Consider the following 22,466-nt stretch of genomic DNA (forward strand, 5'->3'; position numbering starts at 1 on the left):
CCACTAGGGGAGTCCATGGATCTCTACCAAGCCAAGCTCTTTTATGGATCTGCCATTTCTTATCCTCACCCTGAGGGTCTTCCAGCCCTTGAGGAACAAGTCTTGGGTCAGCTCTCCCTGACAGAGCTCCCACAGAACTCAGGCCTCACTTGTTCATCAGGTCCAGGGGTCATCTGGCTCAAGAGTGGCAGATACAGGCTGGAAATAACAGAAGGATAGGGAGATTTCACCTTCCCAGAACCCTCTCTGAAAATTAAGTCCTGGTTACAGACTAATCCTAAAAACATTCAAATCTTGGCAAAGAAGTCAACATTTTAAAAAGCCTCTGCGAGGTCCAGAGGGTTGTATCATGTTCAGCTACTGCCCTAAATGTTAAACTCTGAGAAATAAGGAAGACCTTAATGTTAGTTGGATTTAAAGGATATTAACTAGATGGATGAATCTCAATTATGTTTTATAAAAGCAATCAGACAAAAGAAAGTACATACTGTATGATTCCCTTCATATAAAATTACGGAAAATGAAAACTAATGTACTATAGTGACAGAAAGCAGATCAGTGGTTGCCTGGGGGGCAGGGAATTAGGTGAGTGGGTTATAAAAAGGTAAGAAGAAACTTTTGGAGGTGATGAAAATGTTATCTTGACTATGATAATTGTTACAGGAGTGTTATGTTAAAACTCATCAAACTGTACACTTTAAATATGTGCAGTTTATTTTATGTCAATTATACCTCAATAAAACTTTAAAAGAAGTGGTTTTTTGGTTTGTTTTTTGGGCTTTCTTTGGCCATGCTCTGTGGCTTGCAGAATCTTAGTTCCCCAACCAGGGATCGAACCCGTGTTCCCTGCAGTGGAAGCGCAGAGTCCTAACCACTGGACCACCAGGGAATTCCCAAAAGAAGTACTGACTGGGAAAAACATTTGTAATTTACATCACTAAGGGCTGATATCCCTAAATATAAAGAACATCTAAAAATAAAGAAAAACACTAACAGGTAAGAGAAATGAACAGAAAGTTACTGAGCTTTTGAGAGTTTGAAATTTTCCATAATAAAAAATACATATAATTTTCAAAAAAAATATTAAAACACTGTCCCTCACCCTCGTACAATACACAATACAATTGAAGAGATACAAATATACTTACAAAGCTATCGCACGTTTGGAGCACACTGCAACGTATATTTGAGTGGTCATGAATACTGAATGATGAAATGATCAAAGCTGGGGTAGAGGATCAGGCAAGTCATCCTGGAGGAAATGAGTATGAGCCTAGTCTTGAGGTAATGTGGGTTTGTGTAATTTTTTAATGGCAGACAGGGAGTAGAAAGCAGAAGAGAGTTCATATGAAGAAAAATATATGGACAAAGGCAATGTGGTGGTGGAAAATGAAGATAGCTTCTGAAAAGGACTCGGTTCACCATTTCTAATACAACCATGGAAATCTCTTGTCACAAAAAGGTTATATGATGCAGTGTAAAGAACACACAGGAAAGGAAATGAGATCCAGTTCAGTGTATGAGGGTTTGGAATGGATCAAAATCACTTATGTTATTTATGTACCACATTCAATCTTTGCCATGTCTATGCTCTACCTATATTAGTATTTTTCTTTAAACAGACTTGTGTTTTTACCTAGATTCATTCTAAATAATAAGATCCATGAAATGAAATATTACAATTTTTTCTAATACACTAAAATAAACACATCTTTCATGGCTTTAGCAGCATATTTATTCTTAAAGTTATATTAAAATTTAATTCGTTCACTTACTCCATATGCTCGTTTTTCTCCCCACCAATAACCCTTAGTTTTTAAGGTTCCTATTCCCCTCTCACTGATGAGGTGCATCTCCCTTGAAAGTCAAGGAGTGGAGGGCTACTAAAAGACTGTCAGATTGAGCCAGGTTCCTTACCTGTTCATATCTCTCAATTTTTAGCATCGTTTGAAAGAATATCCTACATTTGGAAATATTCTACACCAAATAAAAAAGCAATCCAACACATGAAACTTAGAAGCAACATGTAACTTTCAATTAATTTTGAAAAATCCACGAAGACAAAAGAAATAGAACCTAAGAAGCATTAGTAACTACTGAGAAAATAGAGCAGCCTACTTCAGAAAACATAACATGTTTAAACGTGTGTTTAAAGTAGAGAGACAGTGTGGTGTGATGACAAGAAAAACGGTTTTAAGGTCACAGAGACCTTACTTTGAATTCCACATTTACCACTTAAACAAACTACTTAAATTTCTTGGCACTCCGCTTTCCTCATCTCTAAAATGGTGATAATGGTTACCTGTCCTGGTTGTTGTGAGGATTAAATAAGCCAATATTTGTAAAGCATCTGACATACAGTAGGTGGTCAACAATTATTACTATAGTACTGATGACATTTTTAATGTAAAGTTGTTTCCTCTTTCAACCTGGCAAAACCAAGAGATGCTACAGTCTTTAAACTTACCAGCGTATAATCAATTTTGTAACCTATGCTGTATGTCCAAATTCAGTCAGAAATTTGAAAACCTTTTAAATACTTTACAATATGCTAAAATTACACTCAATAAGTTTTTATAATCCTAAACTAAATGTTGCTTTGAGTATAGAATATAAAAATATTAAGCAATATGTATGTGTATATATTTTGGAGAAATTTTATCTTTATCAATTTAAACCAGTTCCACTCTGGTATATTTCCTTTTTTTTTTTTTGGTCACACCACACTGCATGTGGGATCTTAGTTCCCTGACCAGGGATGGAAACCGCGCCCCTTGCATTGGAAGTGTGAAGTCTTAACCAGTGGACTGCCAGGGAAGTCCCTGGTATATTTCCTGTGGGGCAAAGCATGGAGTCTTTTTGTTTTTTTAAATAAATAAAATAAATAAATTTATTTTAAAAAAAAGAATACAAACATACTTTTATTTTCTCCCATTCTTTAAAAAAACAAACAAAAACCTCTTGTCTTCCACTGGACAAATTGGGAACAATCTGAATATTGAAAATAATCATTATCCTATAACTAATTGTAATAGAAAACATAAATAAAAACCTTAAGCCCATAATGATACTCAAAAACAAGAAAGAGTTAAAACAAAACAAAAAACCTCCTTGGTCACTACTGTGGCACCTACTCCATAACTATTTACTCTGAAAATACAGGAAAATAATTAAGGTTTATCCAGCCTGATTAAGATGAACTTCAGCTCAAAAGCATGGAGTGTTAATCACTGGGCCACCAGGGAAATCCCTGGTATATTTTCTATGCGGCAAAAGTAGCTGAGTACACAGAGGGTCAGTATGTTAAGCAAGAAAACTCTGGGGAGTGAGAGATTCTAAAAAAATCGGTGATAAATTGTGAATCACTATATTGTACACCTGTAACTTATGTAATATTGTACATCAACTATATTTCAACCAAAAAACCCTAAATAAACAAAAAATTGGTGACAACAGTATTGAAATGGGGAACGAAAGTGTTGTCACTTTCATTGTCTATGCATAACATGAATACGACAAAGAAGGGTTAACGATCTAAACAAAGTTTTACGATGTACAGAACTGAAGGCAATCAGTCTCAAATTTGTATTGTATTAAGGTCTTAGATAGAGTTAAAAAAAACATGGTGAAAAGAATTGGGAAGATATTTCGGGAGGTGTTAGTCTTTCTGACAATGATGGACTACTGGGCGGCGGGGCGGGAGGCAGAAAAACATGCTTCATGAAGCAGAGTTTAAGGATAAACTTTTGACCCTGAGATTTTAAAACATGCAGATCTGAATTTGTTAGTTGTGTTGATAAAAAAAAAAAAAACATGTGAGTAGTTAAAAAGCTTTTAAATCTTTACTATAGAAAAGATTTTTTTATCAATACAAAGAAGCTCTTCAGTTGTCTATTTCAACTTATTTTAATATTAGTAAATAGAAAGGTAGCCATATCACCTTCCTTAGGACATAAGCTTTCACGGGTAACAAGCAGAACTAATGTTTAGGTAACAGTTTAACATCTTGAGGGTTCTTAATAAAATTTAAACTCCATTTAACATGAAATCTCTCTCCATAGTATGCACTCATGCCATCTGGATTACTAAGAGTTAATGTTTGGAGATGCTGTTCAATACCAATATAAAGTTCCCTTCTTTTCTGTTATAGGTTCGTCTCTGAAAATTTCCTTATAAATCTTTCAATCTGCTATCTGTATCACGTGAAGGCAAGTCCAGCAGTTAAAATCTGCCCAATCCATAGACACTATAAGATCTGATGAGGGAATTCCCTGGTGGTCTAGTGGTTAGGACTCGGCGCTTTCACTGCAGAGGCCCAGGTTCAACCCCTGGTCGCGGGACTAAAATCCCACAAGCCGCACAGTGTGGTTAAAAAAAAAAAAAAAAAAAAAAAAAATCTGATGAGTGAGGGAGATCTGGAACAATTACTACACAGAAATATTTAAGTTTAATAAATATTTAAATAAATGAATGAATGTAACATTTATACCTGATTAAGTAAACACAATAAACAGTAAAACTCTTGCATTATTCCTGTAAAAAAAAAAATCACAGATTTCATAATGTTTACATCAAACCCTGTGACCCATGCACATTAAGAGATAAAGCAACTTTCTCTTATTTTTCAAAAGCCAGGACTTGGCATCATGGTGAGATGGGAAGCACATAAAATTTAGTAATTTTGAACACAGGCTCTGCTACTACTCACCATATAGCTTTAAGCAAGTTGCTGTCAACAGCCTCAGTTTCGTTATATCTGAAAAGGTAATAACAGGGACTTCCCTGGTGGCGCAGTGGTTAAGACTCCCCAGCTCCCAATGCAGAGGGCCCGGGTTCGATCCCTGGTCAGGGAACTAGATTCCACATGCATGCTGCAACTAAGAGCCAGCGAGCCACAACTAAGGAGCCCTCATGCTGCCACTTAGAGCCGGCACAACCAAATAAATAAAATAAATATTAAAAAACAATAAAACCACCACAACAGGGATTACAAAAAAAAAAAGGCAATAACACCCACTATCCCACAGAATGGGGAGAGGATAAAATTGATTAACACTTCACTAAGTAGCCTCATCCCTTAGCTCTCTTTACCACATGACCAATGTGCTAACTACTTTAAACTTCTGTTTCCCACATGCTCTACACCTTCCTCTTATTCCTTCTAATTGTTCCTACTGCTTGCAATCTCCTTGTCTAGACCTGCCTTCAAGAATCAGTTGTGTCCCATCCTCTGAGATACCTGTCCAGGGTGCTCTCTGGGCAATATTATAATCCTCTCCAGAATTTGTGATCCAAAGCAGTTTCTTTTTGTTTTTATTAAACCATTAATCACAATATAATAAGTAAATGGTAGCTCTTATTTTTGAGTGTTGTGTCACACACGTGTTAAGTGCTTTATGTTCATTTTCCCATTAATTCACAACCACCCTGTGAAGTAAGTAGTACTGTTATTCCCTTTATCAATGAGTAAAGTAAGGCTTAGAAAAGTTAAATAACTTGCCCAAAGTCACTCAAGTAATAATTAATACATATTATCACGGCTCCTAATTAGTAATAATTAGTAGGACTGGGATTCAAAGCCAGGTGCATGGCTCCAAAGCCATTCTGCTGCCTTTGGTGGGGGACTTATACTTCCTTTGCCTTTGTAGCCTTAGGAAAAAAGTACACCTGGCATGAACATGTGTTTAGTGAATAGAAAAAGAAGAACAAGTCTGTACACTGAATTGACTATTGTGTGTAATTCACCTGGACGTGGAGGTACAAAATTATACAACAAGATCTCTACCCTCAAGCAGTCTACAGTCAATTTGGGAGAGACACTAGTGAACAGGTGATTGCAATACAGTGTGGTACATGCTATTTCTATGGACAGGCTTCAGAGAAAACATAGGAGAGGGCACCTAAACTAGACGGGAGGAGGAATATAGTCAAGAAAGATGTAAGGTTAAGTCTGAGTTTCTGCTTTTCCCTTCAAAACCAAAATTAAGTAGGATTTTACTAGACTGGCATTCTAGTAGCTGGCATGGCAGGGATGAAAGTACTTTTTTTTTAAACTGAAGTATAGTTGACTTACAATATTATATTAGTTTCAGGTGTACAACATAGTGATCTGATATTTTTATACATTACAAAAGGATCACCACAACGTACATCTTTTTAAAATTAGTTTAGATTATGTCTACATTTATATTTCTATTTTATCTCAAATTACCTGTCTAGTTCAAATAAATATCATCTTCTAAAAAAACACATTTTAAAGGATGATCTGCTTTCTAAATATGTTCAATTTATATGACAGTGCATCATATTTTTCTCTCCTCACAAAGGAGAAACAATAAAAAAAAAAGTGACTGGTTCCATAACTGGCTAGTATGAGAAGTGCTTGCAACAAAACCACAATCCATTTAGGATTTTAACTCAGAACTGCTCCAAAACCACTACCTATCCTCAAGAACATTTTACTAAGCAAAAACCAAACCAAACCAAACCAAAAACAAAAAAACACAAACAAAAAGAACTGAGGTTTTCCCCATATACGCTTCCTTCCTTTTTCCCCCCACCCCCCGTCTAATTTAACCCTACCAGGATGATATACAATTTAGATAATGGATTCCCATCAGTTGTTCACTTACCAAACATAGTTCATTCAAGTGGATACTTTCTGGGCTGTCATGGAAAACGCCAAAATAAAAAGCCTTATTAAATTCGAGTTAGATTATATCTGTCACTTCTTCCTTGTCCAAAACAATTACTATGGAAGAAAATAAATTAAGCCTAGCACTGTCACTTATTACAATGTTGGTTGCTATAAAAATTTTTTTACCAGTTTTCTAGGTGGTTACTAATAGATTAAATGATTTCAACACTGTTCTAATCTGAAGAAAGCAGATTTCCCCAAACATTATGGGACCAGTAAGGATGAAATAATAAAATAAAGTAGAGGTGATAAGGAATGCACTTGTTTGCGTTTTGTGGGATTAGTGAGACAACAGCAAAAACAAAAGCTTAATGGGATTAAAATCTAAGGACAGCAAACACAAACAATCAAGAAAGTGCAGCTTCGAACACACAATCACAAAAGAGAACCTAACTTGTTTAACCTAGAGTTGCAGAGAATCGGGTTCAAGTACAAAGTAGGTTAACCTTCTTTTCTTTTTTTTTAATTGAAGTATAGTTGATTTACAATGTTATTTTCATCTGTACAGCACGATTCAGTTTATATATATATATATATATATATATATATATATACACACACTTTTATATGTATTCTTTTTCAGATTCTTTTCCCTTATAGGTTATTACAAAATATTGAGTATAGTTCTCTGTGCTACACCGTAGGTCCTTGTTGAGGTTAACCTTACTTTCAACTTATCACCCTATTTATTTAGCAAAATGAAAAATAACCTGGTGGAAAAAAAAATAACCTGGTGGACAAAGAGTTTCCACAAAACCTTTCTTATCTTCCCCTAGTAAATTCTCTCACTAAAAGGAAAAGATAAACAAATGGAACTTTTCTTGATAAGCCTTATCTTTAAGTTAGAGATTTTTTAAAATTCATGAATGCTTGCTAGGACAAGAGAGGGTCAACAGCAGTTTACAGCAAAGTACTGTGATGTTACTTGCTATAGGGGACAGTTACAATCATGAAATCCAAAGGAATTGTAAGAGATTTTTATTCCCTTAACCTTTATTCGCACTAGAAGAGTTTTTGACAATTTATGAAAGTTACAAACTTAAAATATAAAGGGCTTCAAACTATGGCTGTATTTAATATCATAATGTTAACTCAGATTTTAATGGCATGTTAAAAATTCAAAACCACAATTCCCCCCAGTAAATGTAACTATTTATCATTTAGAGAAAATAATAGGGATAATCACATTTGTCAAATTTATTAAACCTGAAGCTATGCTAGTCACCATAACGACCTACTGTACTTTTGTTCTTTCATTAAAGAATTCTCAGACCATTCACTATTGAATTACTGTTTAACTGGTAAACTGAGGCAAAATACTGAATAACTTGAAAAGTCACAAGTGCAAAGTCCACTGTACAAAACTACTGAACCAAGCTCCCTGTTTATGTACTCTTCCAGATATGATTTAAACTGAGCAAAAGATGAATTCTAGATTCCGCATAAATTGCCTCTAACTGTGCCTTTCTTTTTGCTTGAAAACGCTTTTCATACATTGCCACCGATTCAGTTTCACCTGTAGGTAATGAACACAGAACTCATTGTGGGGAAAAACAAACCAGAATGTGAAAAAGTAAGATAAGTTATCAGATATACAAGGGAGTGAAACAGTTGATTGAAAAGTACTTTAACCACAATACCTTTTCTCCATTCTTAAAAGAGGCATTTTGAATATTTTAGTTACTATTTCTTTCACGAAAACCCCCAGTTTCCCAATGCTCCCACATTGAGTACTCACCTGATTCATCTGAATGCTGAATCCGGGCTTTTATTTCTGCTAAGCTGGGCTCCCCTTCTTGGGAGACCGATGCTGCTGCCCCCTCCTCTGTATCCTCTACCTTAGTCACAGTGAAGTGCGGCATTGCTGTAGTTAGGAACCCGTGCTCTCCCTATATTTAAGCTTCCTTCCAGTCTACCTTCCCTGCCTACCTCTTCCTTGCTGTGCCCTTTCCAACTCTGATCACTGCCCACAGGAGACCTAGTCTGGGAATCGGGAAGTACTTTCAGCTCACGTGACCTACAGCCCCAAGGGAGTGGAACCTAGAAGACACGCCTTCCACAGTGTTTACCATTCAATTAAAAGGATTAAGCACTCCACCTCTTGCTTATTGTTATTAAACTCTAAGAATCCCAAGAACTGTTTAGGCTGCTTTCCCAGAGCTGCCAGCGGCTGGAGAGTGGGCAGAATGCATGGAACTCCGCCCACTGTGTGCTCACCCTCCTGTTTCCTTAAGTTATTTGCACGTCAGGATCTCAACCTCTGCTCTCATATCTCACAGGAGAAAGAAGATTAGGAAACAGTTCATTTTGTAAACTTTTCGTTTTAAAGAAAGACTTACACTTACATTAATTTAGAAAATCAAACTATTTGTAAGCTTCTGTTGTTGCTTTATTTCAAAGCATACTGAAACCACTCATACAAATCAATAAAAGTTTTTTCTTATCTTTCAGATAAGAACATTCACTTGGCAAGTATTTAATGAATATCTATATATTTTATACAAGATATAGTTCTAGATGCTATAGTGTATACAAGGGCATCCAAGAAGAGACATTAACTTTCCCGAAAGTCCAAGTTGTTTAAAAGAGCAAAATATTTTTAAAGGGAAGAGTTCAGAATTTTTTGTATTGTACAGAGTTTAAACACTGTGTTTTAAAGAAAAAAAAAACAAGAAAATCCCTGATTAAGAAGTGTACAGTTCCTTCAGCACACACTTAAAATAACATACTTAACTTTATCAGATAACTGTGTTCTCAGTTGATGACTTTAACTACAGAGTATAAGGCCCTATCTCTGCACCTAGACAAGGGAGTTCAGTAACTTGAGCTCTGTGCTATTTTCCATTAATGATGTAATATGAGGGCTTTGTTGTTAGTAACACCTGACAAACAAGACTGCACTAAATTTAAAGAAGAATGATGGCTTATAATCCCCATTTATTCCAGTATATACCACTTCTAAAAGAGAATGAAGCCAATAGTTGTTAAAGACCTACTCTGTGCTCTGCACTGCACTAGAAACTTTCTGTTATGATCTCATTTAATCATCACAGCAACAGAAACATTAGGCTATGAACTTGCCCAAAGTCACAGAGTTTGTAAATGGTGAAGCCCCACTTAAAAACCTCTAATACTCTTGTTGGTAGGCAGCATAGAAGTTTCATAGAAAGAAAACTCATATACACTTACCTCAATTTATTTCATGGGCTCCTGTGTAACACTGGTTTGTAATCTTGGCAGCACCATTGGTATCACCTGGGGAGATTTTAGAACAACTAATGCCTGGTCCCATCCCAGCTATTCTGATATAATTCCTCTGGAGTAGAACCTGGGCAATAGGACCTTTAAAAGTTCCCTCAGGTGGTTCTAACAGGCAGCCAAGGTTGAGAACTATCAATACTACAAGAGAAACGTTTGTCACTTGAGAAGCCTTTGAAACTGCTTTTTATCTCCGATAGAAACTAAATCAGGTGTGGTAGTGCCCTTGGTGATTTTTCCATATTTACAACTCAGGTAGCTACTCTGCTGATTTACTCAAAGGAACTACCAAATTGTCAGAGTTCAACATTATATTCTAGGTTCCAAATTTATTAATACTTTAGTGCCACTGGATATTTCCAATGGGATCTTACTTTTCATATTTAATTTATTAAGAGAGTTGAACTGTGGCTAATCTTTTACAGTCAGTGGACAGAAACAATGACTCATGTTTATAAATCTATGTTCAGCTTGTACACATAAGCCTATGTACAAATGTTATCCTGTCACCTCTCCCCTCTAAAAAAAAACCCCAAACTAAACAAGTAGGAATGTAACAAATTCCTGTTAAAACGATGAGTAATTTATTTATCAACTTGAGAGAGAGCTAACTTACCAATAGTTCTCTCCTAGACTGGACTGTAGATAACAGTGCAGGGGCATAAAATATTCAAGGCAAGGTTAAAGTAATATAGAAAACGTTGGGGGTGGGGAAAGTGGCAAAGAAGAGATGTGTAAGTGCTATATAGGAACAGTGGCTAGACAGAGAAGGTGGGATGTAAGAAACAGCTATTTAAAGTACAACAAACTACCACAAAGAGTATACCATTCCACAGCCACCATGATGGCTAAAACTGATAAGACTGACAATTTTGGTGAGAATGTGGAATGAAAGGAACTTTCATACATTGTTACTGGAGTGTAAATTGGTTCACTCACTTTGGAAAGGGGTCTGGTACTTTCCCCTATAATCCAACAATTGCACTCCTCGGTATTTACCCCCCTGAATGAAAATAGTATAAGAATGTTCACAGCAGTTTATTAACAATAGGCCAAAACTGGAAACCCAAGTGTATATCCACAGGAGAATGGATAAACTCTGATATATTCATACAAAGGATTACTATTCAGCTATAAAAAGGAATGAACCAGTGTGATAGCTACAACAATATAGGTGAATCTCAGAAACATTATGCTAGGTGAAAGAAGAGTACATAAACAAAAGTTTTTGTTCATGTTTTTTTTGTTAAGAGTACTTAAACAAAAGAGTACATAATATATGGAGCCACTAATAGGAAGTTTTAGAGCTGGCAAAAGTAATGTGGTGCAAAAACAACAGGACAATGGTTGCCTTTGGGGGAATGGAAGTGGAGATGGGGCATGAGAGAACTTCGCAGTGATGGTAATATTCCACATCTTGATAGAGTTTAAAGTTCCACAGGTATATGCATTTGTCAAAATTCAGTCAATCTTCACTTAAAATTTGTGTATTTGGGCTTCCCTGGTGGCGCAGTGGTTGAGAGTCCGCCTGCCGATGCAGGGGACACGGGTTCATGCTCCGGCCCGGGCAGATCCCACATGCCGCGGAGCGGCTGGGCCCGTGAGCCATGGCCGCTGGGCCTACACGTCCGGAGCCTGTGCTCCACAACGGGAGAGGCTGCAACAGTGAGAGCCCCGCGTACTGCAAAAAAACCCAAAAAACATATGCTTGACAAAGGACTTGTATTTTGAGTATACAAAAATCCCCTACAACTTAATAATAAAAAGACAACTCAACAGAAAATGAGCAAGGGCTTCCCTGGTAGAACAGAGGTTAAGAATCTGCCTGCCAATGCAGGGGACACAGGTTCGAGCCCTGGTCCGGGAAGATCCCACATGCCGCGGAGCAACTAAGTCCGTGCACCACAACTACTGAGCCTGCGATCTAGAGCCCATGGGCCACAACTACTGAGCCTGGGGGCCACAACTACTGAAGCCCATGCACCTAGAGCCCATGCTCCACAAGAGAAGCCACCACAATGAGAAGCCTGCACACCGCAACAAGGAGTAGCCCCTGCTCACCACAACTATAGAAAGCTTGTGCGCAGCAACGAAGACCCAACGCAGCCAAAAATAAATAAATTTAAAAAAAAGAAAATGAACAAAAGATTCAAACAGACAATTCACAAAGGAAGCTATACACATGGCTAATAGCACTTGAAAAACTGCTCAGTGGCCATCAAGGAAATACAAATTAAAATCACAATTAAAACTGTTGGCAAGGGGCTTCCCTGGTGGTGCAGTAGTTAAGAATCCGCCTGCCAGTGCAGGGGACATGGGTTCGAGCTCTGGTCCGGGAAGATCCCACATGCAGTGGAGCAATCCATACACCTTAACTACTGAGCCTGCGCTCTAGAGTCGGCAAGCCACAGCTACTGACCCCACGTGCTACAACTACTGAAGCCCGCACGCCTAGAGCCCATGCTCCGCAACAAGAGAAGCCACTGCAATGAGAAGCCCACGCACCACAAAGAAGAGCAGCCCCCACTTGCCACCACTAGAGAAAGCCTACGCACAGCAACAAAGACCCAACGCAGCCAAAAATAAATAAATTAAATAAATAAATCTATAAAAAAAAAAAAACTGTTGGCAAGGATGTAGAGCAAATGTTGATGTGAATGTTGGTGTGATGACTTTGGAAGAATGTCTGGCAGTTTTGTGGGGTTTTTTTGCAGTACACGGGCCTCTCACTGTTGTGGCCTCTCCCGTTGTGGAGCACAGGCTCCGGATGCACAGGCTCAGCGGCCATGGCTCACGGGCCCAGCGGCTCCGCGGCATGTGGGATCTTCCCGGACCGGGGCATGAACCCGCGTCCCCTGCATCGGCAGGCGGACTCTCAACCACTGTGCCACCAGGGAAGCCCTGGCAGTTTTTTAATAAGTTTAAACATACACTTACCCTATGACCCAGCAATTCCTTTTCTAGGTATCTACCCAAGAGAAATAAAAGCTAAGTCCACAAAAAAACCTTTGAACATGTATGTTTTTAGCAGCTTTATTCATAAAAGCCCAAACAGGAAAGAGCCTAGGTATCCATCACAAGATAAACAACCTATAGTATATTCATACAATAGACTATTACCCAACAATAACCAGGAATGAACTACTGATACATTCAACAACATGGCTGAATCTCAAAAATATTAGAAATTATACATCACACATTAATTATATACACACTGAAGTGTTTAGGCGTGAAGCACATTGATGTCTGCAACTTACTTTGAAATGCTTCAAAAATGGATGGATCAATGGAAGGGATGAATATGTGATAAATATAGCATGGATTTCCCTGGTGGCGCGGTGGTTAAGACTCGGTGCTCCCAATGCAGCGGGCCTGGGTTCGATGATCCCTGGTCAGGGAACTAGATCCCACATTCATGCCTCAACTAAGGGAGCCCGCCGGCTGCAACTAAACTAAGACCTGGTGCAACCAAATAAATTAAATAAATAAATTAAAATGTGTTGTTTTTTTTTTTAAAAAAAACAAATATAGCACAATGTTAATGGTAGCATCTGGAGCATATGGATATGGGTGTTCATCATACAATCTTTCAACTTCTATATATGTTTGAAATTTTTCATTAAAAAAATGTCAGAAAAAAATACAATGAACTGAATGAAGTTTACTGAAATCTAAAAAACTTTGGATCTGAGTATAAAACAAGTCACTTATGGTCAAATTTCATTTCACATAGAATTCAGGCAGCTGCATAAATGCTTTTCCTGATTCTAGAGTGTTGAATATTGTTTGAAATGAGAGTCATCATACAGGCTTGAAATATTTAGAGTTTCACATTAAAAAAAAAAAAAAACCCAAGGAATTCCCTGGCAGTCCAGCGGTTGGGACTCCACACTTCTACTGCCATGGGCCCAGGTTCCCAGGTTCGATCCCTGGTCGGAGAACTGAGATCCTGCACGGCATATGGCCAAAGAAACAAACAAAAACAAAAACAAAAAACCACACAAAAACCCCACCACCACAACAGCAATATCCATGGGAGAACAGACTTGTGCTTGCCAGTGGGGAGAGAGGGTGAGGGAGGGGTGGATTGGGAGTTCGGGATTAGCAGATGCAAACTACTATATACAGAATGGATGAACAAGGTCCTACTGTGTACCACAGGGAACTATTAATATATTCAATATCCTGTCATAAACCATAATGGAAAACAATATGAAAAAGAATATGTATATAATATAACTGAATCACTTTGCTGTCCAGCAGAAATTAGCACGACATTGTAAATCAGCTATACTTAAATAAAATAAATTTTTAAAAAAATCTATGGTATTTTGAAGCAGTAAGATATGAGGCCACGCTACGGCTACAAGGGCATTTCTTATGGTATTACTTCCACAGTGCTTTATACATTAGGCTAACTATTATACATTTTATATTTATTTTATTAGTTTCAGTAAAACACTTGTGACTATATTATGTCTGTATTTTTAAAAAAGCATGCCCATTCTTTAAAAGAATGTGTCTACTTTGGGTAATATTTTGAAAGTACAATTTACCATTCTACACTATTCTATTATTAATTTTTAATCATGGCTAACAATTTAATTTTTCATCATGGCTAACAATTCACGATAACCAGCATTTTATTTTATTCAACCCATTTATTAAAAAAATGAAGACAAATTAGGTTCAGTGAAAAGACTGAAACAAGGGAAAGTCAGTGGGAAATTATTTTCGACATAAGGATTCTCTATCAGTTTTTAATATTTTGTTATGTGCCATCACTAAAAACCATTCAATTTTAAAGCAAATCATATATGTATTTCCTCTTGGTTTGCAGAAACTGAGAACTGTATTGTACAAAAGTTATGCAAATTATCTAGAACCACACAATCTCATTGCAAATTATCTCTGGTAAAGGACTATTTTTCTCTAAATTTCCAGTTCATTGTGGGCTAAAATTTTTGAAAAAAACCCAATAACAATAATAAAAATTACTAGAAAATGAAAAATATACAAAACACAAATTCCAATTTTTATGATTAGATTCAATAGACATAAACCTGCTTTAACAAACTGCTATGCAAGTTTCTAAAAACTCTGAATTTCTGAAATCATCTCCTCACAGACATAATAAATAGCTCATGGTCCAGCACCGTCTGCATACAAAACTCTGAATGGCTCTGTTAGAGAATGATCTAAACATTCTGCTAGAAGAGAATGAGCAGTTCACTACCTAAATTTAGAGATATAGTTGGAACCTGAAAAGTATACAGATTCTCATTATGTATATACAAATATCCTATTTACCATACTCAGCAAAACCTTTTTCTCCTTTAGACACTGGGACAGTAAATATTAATTTAAAATATAAAAATGATCACAAACTAAATTTTGCCTTACTATGTAGACAATTATAAAAAGACTTAAATGAATCAATTACTTTGATGGGACCAACTATCATGGATAGTAAGGACTTAAAATTTCTAAATCTCAAAGTTACATAAAATTGTCTATGAATAGATTTTTATAAAATGGCATGAATGATGAATAATGTATTTTGGGACTAACGACTGAAAGACAGTAAATACATAAAAGACATTATTTTCTGATGGATTCGTAATATTGTAGGGTAAGGATGACAAAGAGTTCTCCAAATCAAAACATCAGAAAAATCTATTCTTTACTGAGGCTGAAGGAATCATGCATTTATTCAATATATATTTGAGTGTTCACTATGTGCCAGGAAACAGGAATACAATGGAGAACAAGACACTGCTCCTGCCCTCAAGGAGTTCGCAGTCTTGTTATCCAATTAACTACATAATAAAAGGCAATATAAAACAATATACTGTAATACAGTATAAGCATAGAAAGAATCTTGAGAGCACAACACAGCACTACCTTGCCCAGTTACTTCTACAGGGACCTAAAGTTGTGAGTCTTCACTAGAGGAAAGAATGTAGTAGGATAGTTGATGGCTAGCTAATTTGCTAGCTACGCCTTCCATTTTGGTTACTGATCCAAATTCTAAAGAAGGCATCATCAAAAGCCTCTGAGTACTTAGAGCCCTCAGCTTCTACTGTTAACTTTTTCACAATATTGCAATTCCCTGTATAAGACTGCTCATCTCAACGTCATCATACCCTAGGTATGATAGGACCCAAGAACCACCAACCAGAGGTAGCACTGGCAGCTACTAACATGTACTACTCAGTAACTCAGAATCTCATTTCTGATGTATGACATTTCATTCTTTTATTATGAAATACGCTATATGGGCTTCTAGTCAAGGCTACCAATACTGTATAGAAAATAAAACTGATGTTAAGCACCATACTGTCAAAACTTAGGACGTATTTCTAAAAATGTAAAGAAAGGAAAATGAAAACATAATTTGAAACAAAATTTCCTTGTTAATTTTCACCTCAGAGAACAAGTGTTTTTATAAGTTATTGCTTCCTTCCTCCCCTGAAACAAAACTCCATTTTAAAATAGATCTACTGAGAAAGGGGTCAAAATATGAATATTCATTAACTTTAGATGGACTAATGTAACTAAATCAGTAACTGTTCATGTAATTCAGCACTATTATACTGCCCTAGTTATCTGAGATCATTTGTGTAAAAGACAGTAAAATACACATTGTTAGGCCAGATTTCTTGTTAGGAACACAGAACCTTAGTTATTCTGGAAACATGTCATTTTACTACTTTTTTAAAAAAACATTTCCTTTCATGCCCCCAATCCCAGGCAAAATAATTGCAAGAATGTACCCAGAAGATAAAGACTGCATTTCCTTATGCTTGCTCTATTATACATTTGAAGCTGAATAAATGTTTCAACAGAGCCAGCCACCATTAGCAGAGAAAGTGTAATGACAACAATACTGGTGTTAGAATCATAAACACTGGGTTCAAATCATTATTCTTCAATTTATTACTTGTATGACACTGGGCAGGTTACTTAACCTTATCAGCTTCAGCTTTTTCCTGGAGAAGAAATCCACCTTAGCTCAGAAGAAAATGACTTTTTTTTTAAATGAAAAAGTATTTTTCAGCAAAGGAAAGAATTAACCTCATCTAATAGGAAAGCCTGTTCTCTATTTCCTATTAATTCCTAAAATTTTATTTGGAAATTAGAACCCTGCTAAATTAGAAAAAAAATAAATCAGGGGGCTTCCCTGGTGGCGCAGTGGGTGGGAATCTGCCTGCCAATGCAGGGGACACAGGTTCGATCCCTGGCCTGGGAAGATTCCCACATGCCGCAGAGCAACTAAGCCCGTGTGCCACAACTACTGAGCCTGCGCTCTAGGGCCCGTGCTCTGCAACAAGAGAAGCCACGACAATGAGAAGCCCGCACACCACTCGCTGCAACTAGGGAAAGCCGGTGCACAGAACAAAGACCCAACACAGCCAAAAATAAAAAATAAATAAATAAACTTATTTTAAAAAATCAAAATCAAAAAAATAAAAGTCAAAAGCAGAATTTTTTACATGCACCTTGGGATGTAAATTAACTGTTGTGAAAATAAGTATTATTTCTGGATATAAAAAAACGAGCTTAAATATTAAAAGCAAATGCTCTCAAAATAAAGATAAATTTCAGTTGGATTCAATTATCATAGCTCCTCGAAGTGAAAATGTACATGTGTATACAAGAGTTTTAAACTTCTTAGTGTTTTCTTTTTTTAAAATGAGCAATATGAAAAATGAATACCCTTACCCCAAAAGGAAAAACAGCCTTGTCTGGTAAAATGGAAGAAATTTAGGCGCCACTTTGCCAAAAATTAAAGCTATCTACCAAATGGTTCCAACTGTAAACAGATGATTGCTATCAACTGAATATCTTGCACGGATTTCTCAAGGCCATATGAAATGTAATAAGGCTTAGCAATAGAGTAACAAAAATACAAAGCAGAAGACTGAAACCCAGCTCTCAGTTAAAATAATAGGAAATTTTAAAAAGAAAAAAACAAAAAACAAAAACTAAAGTTAGGATTAAGACCTAAGTATACCTGCCATTTCCTAACAACTTAATACAGCTTTTGTTTTCTATTTCCGTCCTTTCCAAGTACAAAAACTTAAATTTTAAGAAAAAAAAAAAAAAAGCTTTAGCCCTTACATTTTTTCAGTTAAAACATCCAGCGGTAATTTCAAATTTTCAAGTTTTGCATAGCCTCTCAGACTGCCTTATTAATTGTACAATATTGGTTTGATTCTGAAATCTTGTTAACTGTGAATTCCACCCATGATTTAATAGTTAAAATTTAACAGCTTAAAATTCTTCAAAAGTAAAATGCACTTGAATATCAGAAATGTTAAAAATATGACAGATGTACACCTTAGAACTGAGCAAATATGGTAATAGTATTTCCTATTAATCAACTATTAAACTTCTGCAGTTAAAGCAAGGTGCTGTGTGTGTGTGTGTGTGTGTGGTATTGTATGTTCTGCAGTCTTGTGCTCATATCTTTATACATAATTGCAGGGATTCTACAAAGTACACCAAAGCATTAATAACAGGGTTTTAATGGGGAATATCTTCTTGGTTTTCCATTTACTTATAAAATTTCATTAAAATAATACATTGTTTTACACAATCACAAAATAAAATGCTTTCATAATTCCTACAATACGGTTCTCCAAATTTTCATACCTACTGCTAAGAAACACATCACCAAGAACTTAAACACATAAAATCTGCACTATTCTGAGTCAACAAGCCCACCAGGTGCAGCTGTGCAGATTACATCAGGCCAAAAGGGCAAGGGGGTTGGGGGGACTGAAATCCAGTTTGCCCCTCTCCAGTGAAGATTGCAAGGGGTCTGGCTAGTCCAGAAGTATTTATTATGCAGAGGAGGCAAAAGGAGCACCACAATTCAAAAGTTTACAGCAAATATCATCCTTCTAGGTCAGTACAAATTGCCTTAAACGTCAGCATTAGAAACATTCCCCTTATTCTAAGAGCCTTAACATTAGAAAAGCATAACTTTTATAAGATTCTTAGGTACCCAGGAGTGTTCTCTTCCTTCTTTTCCATTCCAGTACAGGTAATATCAAAGCAAAGTGTATGAGAATCTGGAATCAAGAAACATGCCTCTGACAGGAAAAGAATGAGGCCCCTCATGGAAAGAACTAGTGAGGATATAGAAGAGACCACCCAAGATAAAAGACAAGAAGTTGAAGCAATCACTCTTCCAATCACTAATATTTAATCAAATATCTAGAGTATTCTAGGACAGAATCTATAAAAGAAAGTCCTTTCTATTAAAGTAGCTTTCTGGGGCTTCCCTGGTGGCGCAGTGGTTAAGAATCCACCTGCCAATGCAGGTAACACGGATTCGAGCCCCGGTCTGGGAAAATCCCACATGCCGCGGAGCAACTAAGTCCGTGCGCTACAACTACTGAGCCTGCGCTCTAGAGCCCGCGAGACACAACTACTGAGCCCACATGCCAAAACTACTCAAGCCCGCGCGCCTAGAGCCCATGCTCTCCAACAAGAGAAGCCACCGCAATGAGAAGCCCGCGCACCGCAACAAACAGTAGCCCCTGCTCGCTGCAATCAGCGAAAGCCGGCGCGCAGCAACAAAGACCCAATGCAGCCAAAAATTAATAAATAAATAAAATTTATTTAAATAAATAAGTAAAGTAACTTTCTGGATTGCAGTCCAACCTTTTAAAAGCTTGTATCACAGATATTTTCAAATATACACAAAATCAGAGAAAACAGTAAAATGAATCCTCATTAATCCAATTCAACAAATTATAAATGTTTGCCAATCGTATCTATCTCTCCTCAACTGTTTTGTGGCGTGGGGAGAGGGAGGGTGGAGTACACTTCGTTTCATCTGTAAATATGTCAATATGTATCTCTACAGATAAGGGCTTTATATTACCACAATGTCATAAATATACCTAAGAAAGTTCACAATAATTCCTTAATATATTTTAACACCAAGTACATGGTCAAATTTCCCTGATTTTCTCAAAAGTGGCTTTTTACAGTTGTTTTGTTCACATCTGGATCCAAAGAAAGTCCACACATTGCATTTGGTTGACAGCTTTTTATCTGTAACAGCTCCCCCCCCAACCCCTTTGCTCTCTCCTCCTCCATTCCATGCCATTTATTTGTTGAAAATTCTAGTTATTCAATAAAATTCCCCACATTCTGGATTTAGCTGATTGCTACTTGTGGTGTAAAGTAGTATATTATAAAGTTTAATCATTGGCTTTGCACTATGGAGGAGACGGGGAAAAAACAGATGTGGTCTGTAACCAAAACGTTTCACACAAGTGCTACTTGTCTTTTAAAAAAAGTGGGGGGAGGAATCGAGCTTGAAAAAAAAAAATCTATCAGAGGATGCTATCAGGAAAGCTAAGAAGGTGCCAAATCCATGTTTTTACAAAATTATCCATTTTACTATGTTACACAATGTTAGTTACAGCTCTCTGTTAGTGTGTCAAAGTGAAATGGTAGTATTCAATAACCATATAATACGAAAGGTATATTTAAAAGAAAGGTAATAGTCACCTGCAACTGGCAATACAATGTAATTCACTTATTTTTGCTTGGGGCAAAAAACTAGAATTTTTTTCCAAAAGTATAAAAAGATTGCTTGGTACTTTGAAACATGCTCTTATGAAAAATAAAAAGATACCTTTGCAACATTATTCTGATTCTTAGTCAAACGTTATTTAACCCTAGCATGAGAGATTGATGTGACCTACGAATAACACACAGAATTGGTAGACCAGCAGAGTGGACTAAATGTCCATGTGTAATATAATGGCACCAAGTGCAGATAAATACTCTGTAAGACCTACTGGCATTTAAGGAAAAGCCTGCTGGGCCTTGTCCACTTGGTGAACTTCTGCTTACCCTTCGCAGCCCACCTCAGGCAGGAAAGTTCTTCCCATGCATATAAGATTAATCCCTCTTCCCTTCTGAGCTATGGTCTCCAACTCTGGCTGAAGAGCTTTTAAATACTGTGGACAAAGAATGTTGCCTGCCATAGCAGTGAACAAAGGATGTTGAGGCCATCAAGCCATCAGTCACTGCAGCCACCCCCAATGGTGCACCCTGAGGGGATTCAAGATGGAGAAAAACAGGATACTGGCCCTAGATAGCTAAGGCGCATCTCAAAGGAATAATTTCAATAAGCCCAGAGTCTCGCATCTTCTCATACACAGAACAGCACTAAATTCAATAACTTGAGATGTCTGGTTTTCTTTAATTAGCAGTAATCTTTTGATGTTTCGACGACTTGGTTTTTTTGCAAAAACTCCTATATATCCTGGCTCCTCCCTTACATCTTCACAACAGTCCCTCAGAGCTGTATGAGAGGTTGTCTGAGCTGTATGAGGGTTTAAGTCCTCAGTAAGTCTGTCAAGTAAAACGTAATTCTCAACTTTTAGGTTGTGCATTTTTTTTCAGTCGACAGCATTATGCTCTTCAGGTCCCTGTCCTCAAGAACCTACAGCCTAACCGAGGAAGATAATATGTAAACAAACAAATAAAAAAACAAAATTCAGTGAAATAGGTGCTCTAGTAGTAGCCTGTATAAGAGATATAGGGACTTAAAGAACTGATCTGGGGCTTCCCTGGTGGCGCAGTGGTTGAGAGTCTGCCTGCAGATGCAGGGGACACGGGTTCGTGCCCCGGTCTGGGAAGATCCCACGGCTTCCCTGGTGGCGCAGTGGTTGAGAGTCTGCCTGCAGATGCAGGGGACACGGGTTCGTGCCCCGGTCTGGGAAGATCCCACGGCTTCCCTGGTGGCGCAGTGGTTGAGAGTCTGCCTGCAGATGCAGGGGACACGGGTTCGTGCCCCGGTCTGGGAAGATCCCACGGCTTCCCTGGTGGCGCAGTGGTTGAGAGTCTGCCTGCAGATGCAGGGGACACGGGTTCGTGCCCCGGTCTGGGAAGATCCCACGGCTTCCCTGGTGGCGCAGTGGTTGAGAGTCTGCCTGCAGATGCAGGGGACACGGGTTCGTGCCCCGGTCTGGGAAGATCCCACGGCTTCCCTGGTGGCGCAGTGGTTGAGAGTCTGCCTGCAGATGCAGGGGACACGGGTTCGTGCCCCGGTCTGGGAAGATCCCACGGCTTCCCTGGTGGCGCAGTGGTTGAGAGTCTGCCTGCAGATGCAGGGGACACGGGTTCGTGCCCCGGTCTGGGAAGATCCCACGGCTTCCCTGGTGGCGCAGTGGTTGAGAGTCTGCCTGCAGATGCAGGGGACACGGGTTCGTGCCCCGGTCTGGGAAGATCCCACGGCTTCCCTGGTGGCGCAGTGGTTGAGAGTCTGCCTGCAGATGCAGGGGACACGGGTTCGTGCCCCGGTCTGGGAAGATCCCACGTGCTGTGTCGGGTTAAATAAGAAAAGGTTTCAGAGGTGGCTCCATGAAGGAGGGGCTTATCTAAATAATTTCTGCATCTCTACCAGCTAACATCCCTCAATAAAACTTGGTGACAGCCAGCCTCCAAGTTGGTACACTTAGAGGTTCTGACTCAA

General features: G+C 37.9%; 1 protein-coding gene across 4 annotated transcripts in view; it reads right to left on the bottom strand.

Annotated features, from left to right (window-relative positions):
* The window catches only part of SLC12A6 (solute carrier family 12 member 6), an 87,728-nt gene that overhangs the window by 60,324 nt on the left and 4,938 nt on the right, over positions 1–22,466 (bottom strand). Inside the window, exon 1 of one of the 4 annotated variants that reach the window (XM_007462529.1) lies at positions 8,436–8,673. The exons of the other annotated variants lie outside the window; for them this stretch is intronic. Coding sequence (XP_007462591.1) covers positions 8,436–8,559 — 124 coding nt within the window. The 5' untranslated portion in view covers positions 8,560–8,673. Of the gene's footprint in view, positions 1–8,435; positions 8,674–22,466 lie in introns of those variants that run through there. 4 annotated transcript variants of the gene reach the window in all.

The sequence above is a fragment of the Lipotes vexillifer genome, unplaced genomic scaffold (genome assembly GCF_000442215.2).
Source record: "Lipotes vexillifer unplaced genomic scaffold, Lipotes_vexillifer_v1.1 scaffold164, whole genome shotgun sequence".
NCBI lineage: Eukaryota > Metazoa > Chordata > Mammalia > Artiodactyla > Lipotidae > Lipotes > Lipotes vexillifer.